General features: G+C 59.2%; 1 protein-coding gene across 1 annotated transcript; it reads right to left on the bottom strand.

Moving 5' to 3' along the window:
- Positions 1-2,466: 2,466 nt before the first annotated feature.
- Positions 2,467-5,229, bottom strand: SP9 (Sp9 transcription factor). The gene is made up of 2 exons (XM_031599418.2): positions 5,092-5,229; positions 2,467-4,567 (listed from the first exon to the last, which is right to left on the bottom strand). Exons 1-2 carry the CDS (start codon positions 5,110-5,112, stop codon positions 3,212-3,214), a joined length of 1,377 nt encoding a protein of 458 aa, XP_031455278.1. The 5' UTR covers positions 5,113-5,229; the 3' UTR covers positions 2,467-3,211.
- Positions 5,230-11,242: the final 6,013 nt, after the last annotated feature.

Below are 11,242 nucleotides of genomic sequence, written 5' to 3'. Positions count from 1 at the left end.
GTCGCTTCACGGATGACGGTAAGAGCATCTTTTTATTATTATTGTGATTAAAAAAAAAAAACAAAACAAAAAAAACCCGGGACGCGGTCAGAGGTGACGGGGCCAGCTCGAGTTCCCCCCCGAAGGAAGCTCTCTATTTATGTTGTCATTGATTAATTCCCGCTACCTCATTTGATTCCGATTTAGAACGATTTGATTCTAATTGAATTAGCATGTAATTTGGGTGTACATAATTACTGTAATTATGACGTTCAGGTAAGGCAGCTTTCGGCTCGGAAAGGCAGTTTCAAATGTTCTACTTTTGTCTCTTCCCCGAGCGGACAGGGACTCCGCACCCCGCGAGCCACGTAGCAATTAGCCCATCTCGCCGGCAACGCTCGTACGCCGGCTGAGACAACGAAGCCGAGGCGGGAGGGCGGTGCGGTTTCGCCCGGTGCCCGCCGGCGGGGTCCCCCGCCGGCGGGCACCGGGCGAAGCCGCGCCGCCCAAGGCGGCCCCCCGACCTCGCCCCGCCGCCCGCTAGTTTCGCCGCTAGGTGGCGCCCGAGAGCCGCCGCACCGCCGCTGGCTGCCGCCGTCGGGAAGGCGAAGCCGAGAGTTTTCGCCCCCCTCTGTTGTTGTTGTTGTTATTATTATTATTATTTCTTCTCCCCTCTTTCCGATGTGTTAAGAACGTTATCCCTTGAGGGAATTTGTCGCTAAGTGATTCGCGCTTCAAATAAACACTCGGAGGGGGCGGGGGAGATGGCTGCGAGCGGAGCGCGGAGAAAGTTTCCGTTCGAACGGCAAAAGGCGCAGTTTCAGGGATGGGGGTCGTTGCGTTCGCTGCTTTCCGCCACCAAACCCCAAACCGACCAGCCCCGCAGCGATGGGCTGCGCGGAGCCGCCTGCCTCCGTTCCGGCTCCCTCTGCGCACGGGCTGCTCCGGAGCCCCGGCTGGAAAAAGGAAACGAGATTTATTCCGTTCTCCTCGTACCTTTAGTTGGTTTTGTTTTGTTTTTTTTGTGTGTGTGTGTGTGAAAGTTCCCCAGACCATATAATTATCGCCGACATGTACGAAAGAATGGCGTCGTTTATTTTGAAAAAGGTGACATGCTGTCTATTTTCCCCGTTAAACGAACCGGCGCTGCGGCCCGGAGCTGCGCCCTTCTTTCGTTTCGGAGCAGCCCGTCCGTGATGGACGTTTACTGACCCGAAGGGGCAAAGGCAATGCGAAGAGGTCCTTGATCACTGAGCTGAGAATTGTAACCCCGGCCCGGCAGAAACCGGACCCGGATGGGCTCCCTTTGATGTGTTTTATTATAAATGGAAAACAAAACCGCCTCCCGCCCCGCACCCGCCGGATTCCCTGCCAGTCCGGCCGTCCCGACCCGCAGCCCCGTGCCCCGCCGCAGCCCTCCCGCACCGCCCGGTCCGTAGAAGCGGGGCTCGGCCGGCAGCGCCGCTGTGTTCTCTTTGGGGCGACGTGTTGGTGGCCGACAGCAGAAACCGTTTCCCCGTGTTGTTAGCGCTCCCTATTTTATGGCGGATTAAAATATTGGTGTCCCTCCGATCTGTAGCGGACGGGCTAAATTAACTTTTTTTTTTTCCTCTCTTTTTTTGTCTCTCCTCTCTTTTTCTTTCTTTTTTAATAACGCAATTATCTCATTTAACAATTTGCCTTTAAAAAAAAAAATAAATAAATACCGTGGCTGTTAGGTTGGTGGTCAGGAGACAAAGGGAGTGAAAATAATTTTCATTTCAATAATTGCCTTCTGGTCAATTTAACTGTGCCTTATTTTGAAAGAGGCTGCCTAAATGAGATTCCCGTCCCAAATGTGTTCCCAGGCCTTAGCCCGGCCTTTAATTATTCCCGAGTTTTTTTTCTTCGGCATAAGACGCTGCACTGAGTAATCACAAAGAAGTCAGAGAGCATCCTTGAACCTTTTCAATAGCAGAGCCACTGATATTCAAATACCGCGCAAGGACCATTTGACTGCATGGGGACATAAGCATTTCCAATTCGCTATTTGCATAGATCGACCGGCTTTGAAAAGGAAAGGAGCAGTTGTCTTCCCGGACATTAAAAAGCCTCGTTATCAAATCGAGTGCTCGGTTTGGGGCTTTTAAAACGTTTACATTTTATCTCAGGTTGCCCTTTACCGTTTGACATGCAAATTCGGCGCAGTTAATTTGGACAATTAAAAGGAGCTTCAAGGGAGCTTTGTCACCGAGCGTATCCCGGCTTTTCCCCGCGGACCGGCGGAGATAAAGTTGGCCAGAACAAATGATGTCTGGGAGATTAATTAGATATTTGATAAGACATGAATCCCTAATAAGGGAATACAAGGCACAGGGGGCTGCTGCGCGCTCTAAGTCAAAATTAATAACATTTAACAAGATTTTCATTTAGGCATGAAATGCCTTTTCCGGAGTATTGACTCGAGCGCTTTATTCCCCCGAGATCCCCCCGCACTAACGGCCCGAGCAGCGGCCCGGCTCTCCGCCCTCCCGCTCCGCACGGCGGCTCTCCCCAGCAGCCCGCAGCCGGGCCCCGGCCGCCATCCCAGCCCCGCAGCCCTGAGCGAGCCCGGGGCCGCCCCGGCTACCAATAAGGACAGAGCCGCGAGCGGATGGTTGCGAGTCCTTTAATAATACCAAAATGAAAATATGTCGAGATTTTTTTTTTTTTTCCATACAGATAAACGCATTTAATTTCTTTAAGCGACCTTAACTTACGTGTGTTTGAGTGAAATGTTAACTCAACGTTTTAAATATCTTTTACATATATACTGACTTCCACAAAGTGCATCAGAAATTTAAAATAAAATAATTATTAAAAAAAAAAAAGTAACCGAAGCCCCAAAACCTCCCTGAATTTCAGGAATTCACCGATAAAATAAAAAGGAAACCCCCGACCCCCCTATCAGATCCACATTTACAGGAAAAATAAGCGACCACACTCGGGTTGGGTTTTGTTTCGTCTCCGACCCCTATTTATACAGATGGTTATGAGATACAGAGGAACCGTCTCGGCCTGCCGCCTTAGTTTCTCACCTTCAGCCTCTCAGGATGCTTTCCTTTCAACAGAAAGAAGAGAAAAAGGAAACGGGGGGAAGAAAAAACGAAAAAAAAAGAAAAACGAAAAATCGCAGAAGCGTCCCTCGGGGCGGGGGGTCGGGTGGCCGCCGTCCCTCCCGGGCCGGGCCGGGCCGCGCTGCGGGCGGCGATCCCTAGGAGTCGCCGGGGCCGCCCGGGGGTTCCTTGCCCGGGCCGCGGGCGGCGGCCGCCCCGTCGTGCAGGAGGAGGTCGGGGGACTCGGAGCGCGGCGTCTCCAGGTTGCTGGCGTCCGTGTCGCTGTCGCTGCCCTTTTTGCCCCCGCCGCCCCCGTTGTGCGTTTTGATGTGTTTGCTCAGGTGGTCGCTGCGCATGAAGCGCTTGTTGCAGACGGGGCAGGCGAAGCGCTTCTCGCCCGTGTGAGTCCGCAGGTGCCGCTGCAGCTCGTCGGAGCGGGTGAAGCGCTTCCCGCAGAAGAGCCAGTTGCAGACGAAGGGCCGCTCGCCCGTGTGCCAGCGCAGGTGCGCCTTCAGGTGCGACGTCTTGCCGTACACCTTGCCGCAGCCCGGGATGTGGCAGCTGTGCAGCCCCTTGCGCCGCAGGCTGGCCCCCGCCGGCCCCAGCCGCTCGGCCTCCTGGCAGTTGGGGCAGTCGCAGGTGGCGCGGCCCGAATAGCGGCGGGCAGAGCGCGCCGAGCCGCCCCCCGCCGCCGCCGCGGCCGCCCCCGAGATCATGGCGCTGGCCGCCGCCACCGCCGCGCTGGAGTCCGTGTAGGAGGGCAGCACGGGCTTGAAGCCCTCCTGAGCGAGCAGGTGCTGGCCGGTGGAGAGCAGGTGCGAGGCGGCCGTGGAGCCCAGGCCGGTGGAGCTGAAGGCGGAGTGGGTGAGCGAGCTGAAGTCGGGGTTGTAGGTGCCCAGCTGGGAGTGCAGCGAGGCCTGGGGGGCGCCCGAGTGCAGCGAGCCCTGCAGCCCCCCCGCCGGGTTCTGCACCTCCAGCCACGAGCCCGGGTTGGCGTGCACGTCCCACCACGGCGAGGCCGCGCCGTTGGCCACCTCGCCGGCCGACAGCGTGGAGTGGAAGCCCGACTTGTACCAGGATTCGTAGGGATGCGCCATGCCCACCCGCGGGTACAGCCCGTCGGCCGCCGCGCCGTGCACCTTGGAGATGAAGGCCGACTGCCCGGCCGGCTCCTGCGGGGACACGCCCGCCGCCGCCGCCGCCGAGTTGGAGAAGAGCCCGCCGTAGTCGCTGCTGAAGGCCGACGAGGTGGGCGAGGTGGAGGCCAGGCAGAAGGCGCTGTTGGCCGCGCCCGTGCCGCCGCCCAGTCCGCCGGAGCCCCTGCTCGTGGCCACCGCGAAGCCCGACAGGCCGGAGCCCAGGTTGCAGCTGGACGCCGAGCGTTTCCAGGGGTGGAAGCCCCCCTTGGCGAAGGCGCTGGACTCGGGCAGCGTGGTCAGCGGGCTGGTGTTGCCGATCTTGTTGCAGGTGGCGGCCAGCATGGCCAGGGGGGTCGTTCCGAACCGCGGCTCCTCCTAGGACAGACACAAAGCCGCCGTCAGCCTCGCTCCCGCGCCCGGCCGCCGACCGGGAGCGGGGAGCGGGCGCCCTCCCCGCCTCGCTTCGCCGTCGCGCCCCCGGAGGCCGCGGCCCGGCCGAGCCGGCGCACGTCGGGCGCCCGCCGGGAGTCCCCGCGGCGGGACGGGACCGGAGGCGGTACGGCGGGGCAGCGCCCGGCGTCGAGCGGAAACGCCGCGGCAGGAAGGAGCGGGGAGCGCGGCGCGGGGCAGGGACGCGGGACCGGCGCCGAGTCGAGCGGGGCAAAAACGGTCCGAAACGGGGCGAAACGCGTCTCGGCTCGGTCGGTGACGTTACAATTCATAGAGGTAAAGCGAGGAAGCGCCGCGGCTTCCGTCCGGCCCCGCGCGCCTTCGGCCGGAGCGACCCCGACGGCGACCCGGCGGCCGCCTCGCGCTCGCGGCCCCGCACGACGGCGGCCGCGGCGCCGGAGAGGTTTCCGGAGGCGGCGGCCGCGAGGAAACGCGCGGCCCCGACTTACCCCGAGGATCGACGTAGCCATAGCACGTCCCTGGGCGGGCTGCGGCGGAACGGGAGGGGACGGGGTTCGGTGCGCGCCCGCGCCGCCCCGGCAGCGCCAAGGACACTCCGGCTCGGCGGGGCTAAACTCTGCCTAAGTGCGGGGCGCGCCCGCTTTGAAGTACCGCTGGCTGCCGCGCTCGCCCAATGAGGGCGCGGGCGGAGCGGGCCGGAGCGGCCCCGCAGCCAATCAGGCGCGCGGAGGTGCCGGCGCCGGGGCGCGGGGCGCGTGCCAGTCAGAGCGCGCGGAGAGCGCTGCGCGCCGGGCCGCGGGGCCGCTCCGCAATTAGCGCCGCGCTGCCCTCCCCGGGACGCGGCCGGCGGCGGCGCTTGCGGGGCCGGGCGCGGAACCGGCGCAGCGCGGCCGCGTGGCTTCGCGCGACGGGGCCCGCGTCGGTGCGGGCGGCGGGACGGCGCTCGGTGACGTTGCGCGGGATCGCCTCAGTTTGTCCGCTTTGGCGAGCGCGAGAGGCGGCCGCGGGCGCGGCGCGTTCGTTCCTTTCCGTGCGAGAGGAGCGAGGGAGGCCCCTCCGTTGTGTCAGCCCCGCGAACCCCGGGCGGGCGCCGCTTTCCCGCGGCGCTCCCGGCTCGGCGCTCCGGCGGGCGGCCCCGCTGTGAGCCCCGCGGAGCTCGGCCGCCGCGGGTACCGGCAGCCCCGGCGCCGCGCGTTACGGCGGAGCTGCGGGACGTCCTGCGGGCCGCGTCCCCGCGTGACGGCCCCTAATCGTCTCCTCGATTCCGCCCTCGCGCCAAGCCCCGGAGCAGGTGCTCCGGGGGCAAGTTGGAGAACGCGGGCGATCGAGGCGCTTCGCTTTTCTCTACTTGGTTTTGATCGCTTCCTTTCCGTGCCTCGCCGAGCCCCGCGGCCGCGCCGCACGCCGCACCGAGGGCTCCCCGGGACGCTTTGCTTCCGGCGCCCGAGGCCGCCCTCCGGCCGTGGCGGGGCTCAGCCCGGGGTCGCGGCGGGGCGCGGACGGGGGGGGGCGGCCCCGGGGGCGGCCAACAGGTGCCCGCCCGAGGAGCGGGGCCGCGCTGCGCTGCCGGCCCGCACTGAAGGCATCCGCGGGCGCGTCCGCGCCCGGCCGGGACGGAGGGACTGGGAACGGGGAGCGCCGCTCAAAGCTTTCGGGGGTCAAGTGAGCTCCGACGGGTTTTGTGCCGTGCTCCAAAAATGGAGTTTTTAAACAAAGATCGGCGTGTTATGCTCGAGTGTCGAGCCGACTGTTAAAACATTTGGGGGGATAATGACAACGTAACAAAGGCCCGGTTCAGAGTGAATCATCACCCTTTTAAAAGTTAAAGCAATTTTCAGGAGAATGGCTTTCAGCAAACGCTTTACATTATTCAAAACGGCCAAATAATGCTCTATTATAGCGCCTGAATGCTGCCAGTCAGCCCCTAAGTGCAATTTGCGCGAAGGCTCCGTGCCTTATCTCCACTTCTTTATAAAGAGGTGAATATAAAACAATTTCTTCCAAACCCAGACGGAGAGCACGAAAATTGCTTCCCTTTCTGCAATCAGGGCAATTTAACTGGAGTGCAATTAGCACTATTAAATGTCGATTCTGCATAAACAAATCTGACTAAGAAGCGAAAGTGGGGTGAGAACCTCATATAAACTGAAACTGATTTTTTAAAATTATGTATCCGGGTCCTTCACAATTGATCCGTGACGTTTTCATTTCGGAATATATTTACATCATAAATATGTTTAAATCAACATAAATGTTAAAGAAAAATAAAGAAGAAGAAGGAGAAGAAGAAAGCGACGACCAAAGCAAAGCCCTGGCCGTGCACGCTGATGGAGCAGCTCCCACCGAACACGGCCGTGCCCTCCTCGGCCCGGCGCTGCCCGCTGCCTCGCCTCCTCGCTCGGGTTCCGGGCGCCGGGCTGAGGCCGGGAACAATTCGTTCATTAGCGCTGATTGGAAGGCTGGGGGCTCACATCGGAGAGCGTCAGATGCGGCGGCTCAAAACGCAGCGCCGGGAAAGGGTTGCCAAATAGTTCGAAAGACATCGATTTCCCTGCGGCTGGGCGCGATGCGGCCGTACGGGTGCCCGGGAGGGGACCGCGGCTTCGCACGGGGGTGCTGCGACCGGGCGAGGGCTGAGCCCTCCCAAGTGGAAGGGAGCGGCGTAACCTGTGCCGGGCGGCGGGACGTGGGCAGGGGGAAGGCGAAGTGCTCATAGCTCAGGCACATAATTGAGTCCTGCCTTTTTTTTTTTTTTTTTTTTTTTCTTCTTCTTCTTTTTTTTAAGCACCTCTTCTCCTCCCTCTCTCCCTCTGCCTCAATGACACTCCGCATTCCTTGAGCCGGGCACCGCCGCTCATTGTCAGAGCCACGCGCGGGGGGACCCGGCCTCAAATGAATAACTTGGGCTCGGGAGAGGCTGCCCCACGATGTGTCAGAGCGGAGATAGAAGGATGTAGGGATGGTGCTGAAATACAGACCCGGCGCCTGTTGAGCCCACCGCATTCTTTCCGCCGTTGAGTTTTTCATTTGCGTGTAAAGATAAAGAGCGGCTTAAGATAGAAAGAAATCTTTGCTAGCTAATGAAAAGGGAAAGGGCGCCGGGATCGAATAGATCACGGAAATTAAATGAAAATTAAGGCACCGCCGCGATCCCTGCCCGAGCTGTCAGCGCTGTTCGTTATGCAGCCCAGGACGGGCCTCCCGCACCGCTCTGCCTCCCGCACCGCCGCTCGGGGCCGGGCCCGCGCCTCCCGCACCTCCCTGCCTCCGCACCTCCCGCACCTCCCTGCCTCGCACCGCCGCCCGCAGCCCCGCGTGCTCCCGCGCTCCGAGCGCTGCCGCCGCCACGCCCGCCCACCCCGTGCCGCTCCGCTCGGCGCGTTTGGGCCGTGCGTGCGAAGCCTCTCCCGTTCCTCTCCCGCTCCGTTCGTCTCCGCCGAGACGCGGTGACAATTGAAGGGAAGGCTGTGTCAGGGGAGGGAAGGTGACTGCAGACTGTGGGATGGTTTTAATTACTACAATTACTGGGAGATTATTCAGCGGCATCACGGGTTTGTTTTCCGCCTTGCTGGGGAAGTCTGAGGAGCGCCGCACGGGGTGCGCAGCGCGGATTCTCTCTCCCGCTCCTCACGCTTCGCGGTGCCGTTGCGATAAGTCTGTTAGACGCGACGGGCTCAGGCTGCGGCAGGTTTGAAACGCAGCCGGCGCCAGCGCTCGCGGAGCGTCCTCTTAATGAACGCGTTTCTAAACCGCTCCCGGAGCGCAGAACCGCCTTTTCCCCCGCGCCCGCCGCAGCGGCTCCGAGGGCTCTGCGGCCGCTGCTGGGCGAGCCCTGCACGCCGGGAGCGCGCCTCGGGAGCGCGCCCCTCGGGCCGCCCGCCGCGGGCTGCGCCGCTGGGTCACGGCGCTACGGGCACCCGCCCCGCGGTGCGGCCCCTGCCGCGTCCCCGCCGCCCTCCCACTCCTCACGCCGTCCCGGCTTTCTTCCGCGGCGTTTTTAGCAAGGCGTGACTCAGTGTGTTGGTGGTGATTAAGCAAGCTGTCTATCTGCAGATAGAGATATGTGGGCACGTAACAGACAGGATGATTGACGCTGCAAAGTTCTCCTCGGTCCGCGATGACCAATAAATCCCGGCGCTGGCTTCGCCCGCTAATGAATGGCTGCTGGGGACGGGTCCCCCTGCGCGGCTCCTCGCTCTCCCGCCCCTGCCCTGGGATGCGGCCGAGGACGCCGCTCGTTGTGCTCCCTCCCGGCCGCAATTACTGCGCTGCAACTTTACGTGAATCCAGCGCTGCTCACGAACCATTTCACGTTCAAGATGCGAGCTTGCGGTACTTTCCTAGTGGCAATTAGGAGCCTATTACAAGCCATTAAATTGATCAATGTACCTTAAACAATGTGAGTGATTTATATGGCAGAGAAAAAAGCCGTTTTGCATCCATTGTACTGCTCTGGCGACCAACCTGGCCCTGCGTGTCCATTTATCACTGCTTTGAGCAACAAAAGCGATTTGTTTAGAAAACTTGTGCGCACAGGGACAACCTCAGCATCTCCAGCCTGCGAGGTGCCCACAACGTGTTCTCAGCTAGGGGCTGCGGCTCGAGGGTTCTGGCCCGGGGAGGTGGCTGTTTTCCTGAGAGATGAATTCATCTTATAACCGAGGGAATGAAGGCAGTAAGGGCGTTCCTGCTGCTGTCCAAGTAAGCCCTGGTCTGTGATGCAGGGAGGAAAGCAGCGCATTACCCATTTGTTTGACAAAGCTCAGGGCTAAGCAGGGGCACACCAGGCGAGTAGCGAAGGGAGCGGCGTGGCCTCCTCAGTGCCCAGAGACCCTGACCTCAAATGGCATCACTGGAGTGTCTGTGGGCCTTGTGGCTGTCTGTGCCACCTGCCAGGAGGCAGCGAGCCGCAGCCGGGGAAGGCCTCTCGGAGTGAGGGGTGCTGGGGTGTGCAGCTCCCATTAGAAACAGTGGGACCGTGCCTTGCCATTAGTGCAGGGCTGAACTGTTTCTGCCCTTTTCCTTACTTCTCGCTAAACTTTTTCGCCCTGCTTCTTTGTGCTGCAACGTGACTGTTCTCCGTAGACCCAAGGGCTGGGTGAGTCCCTGCCTGTGAACTCAGGCTCCTGAGGGAATGTGCCATACGAACTCACTGAATTGGCCTGTACAGCTGCACTCAGGTGGCACCTGCACAACTGCAGTGCTGCTTATCTGGACAAAAGGACACTGACAGGCTTTCTTCAGGTGGAAATCTCTTCTGAGCTATCCCACAAGTGAACATTATTCATTTAAAATCCCAGATACTATTGGTGCTTCAGTAACCATCTGCACTATTGTTTTCTATGTTCTGGACTCCAGAAATTGCTACACATTCATTGGAAATCACTGTTTTAACATGTCACTTGCTGCCAGGAGGTAGACACACCACATCAATATTGGGACAAAGAAAAGAATCAAGGAAAGGGTGTCCAATCCTGTCGAGGGCTATGACCCTTTTGTTGCACAGCACAAGGTACAGCCGCTTCACAGTCTGATTTCCAAGTTGTTCTTACAGCGCTGACACTATTCACTGCCTAATCTAGTCATCAGCTGCTGCTTTTCTTGATAAAAAGGGATTAGCAAACTGCGGCATCTACCGTGTAAACCGGACAAGATGGAATGCAAACCCTCCTCCCGCTTCTCTATAAAAGATGCTGTATTAAGAGAGGGGGTGTCTCTGCTGAGTCTGTCACGTAGAATCCACTTCTTGTCTTTCTTCTAGAGCCTGCACCATCAGCAGCAGAACACAGAGCCAACGGTGTGTCCTGCCTGCCTTACAGCTCTTGCAGAGAAGTTGTGAAAGAAGAGTGGGAGATGTGGAGGCCACTTACAGAGATTCATGTCCCGTTAGTTGTTGTGCTTTTAAGCCTTTTTCCTTCTCCAGTTGTGTTTGCCCCTTGTCCAGGAGCATCGCTGTGCCAGCCTTCTCACGAGAGGCTCTGGCCTTCTTCTCCTTCAATCTCTGCTTACTCAGAGTGCTTTCTGTCAGCCTTACCCTACACATTTATTGTGAAAAAGCAGCTTATGTTTCCTCACGTGCTACTTCAGGCACTTTCTTTCCACCTGGGTTGCGTTGTCCTTCAGTTATTGGTCTACTTACAGTGATCAAGTGAACTTTTACAGATCTCCACACTTATTGTCAAGGCAAATAAGGTGCTGCTTTTAATCAGTAGAGAGGGGAACACAAATGCAGTCCTAAGCCACTTAAGCCAACTGTGAAGGATACAGTGTGTGTGTAATTGTGGAGGACATCAGCCATTCAGTCCAGCACAGCTCAGCGTCTCTTCAGAGCCAGAGCTGCAGAGTCCCCTTGCCCCACTCCCACCTCCTGTGCTGGCAGCCCCGAGCAGACAGGAGCAGAATGGCGAGGCCGGACCTGGGGCGCTGCACAGATTGGAGCCGCCAGGTGAACATAAGCCTGCAGGTACCATACAACACTTTCTTCCAGCAAAAAAGATTGATTGCATCTTGGCCTTGGCATTAAATGCGCTATTATCAGAAGAAGCTGAAATAATGCATACAGTCACTTTAAAAGAAAGCAGGTTTCCTTTGCGAACATGCCTATTATTTCAATAGTCCTTGAGAAGTATTTCAATAGTG

This window comes from Phasianus colchicus, chromosome 7 (genome assembly GCF_987193195.1).
Source record: "Phasianus colchicus chromosome 7, bPhaCol1.hap1.1, whole genome shotgun sequence".
Taxonomy (NCBI): domain Eukaryota; kingdom Metazoa; phylum Chordata; class Aves; order Galliformes; family Phasianidae; genus Phasianus; species Phasianus colchicus.
The sequence above is the reverse complement of the archived record's forward strand: the minus strand, read 5'-3'. Positions and strand labels throughout refer to the sequence as shown.

What these genes read in the sequence shown, in the direction of transcription:
- SP9 (XM_031599418.2), bottom strand. Translation starts at nt 5,112, where the DNA reads ATGGCTACGTCGATCCTCGGG. An exon ending in TGGCTACGTCGATCCTCGGG is followed by an intron (nt 4,568 to 5,091) that starts GTAAGTCGGGGC and finishes TGTCTGTCCTAG; the next exon opens with GAGGAGCCGCGGTTCGGAAC.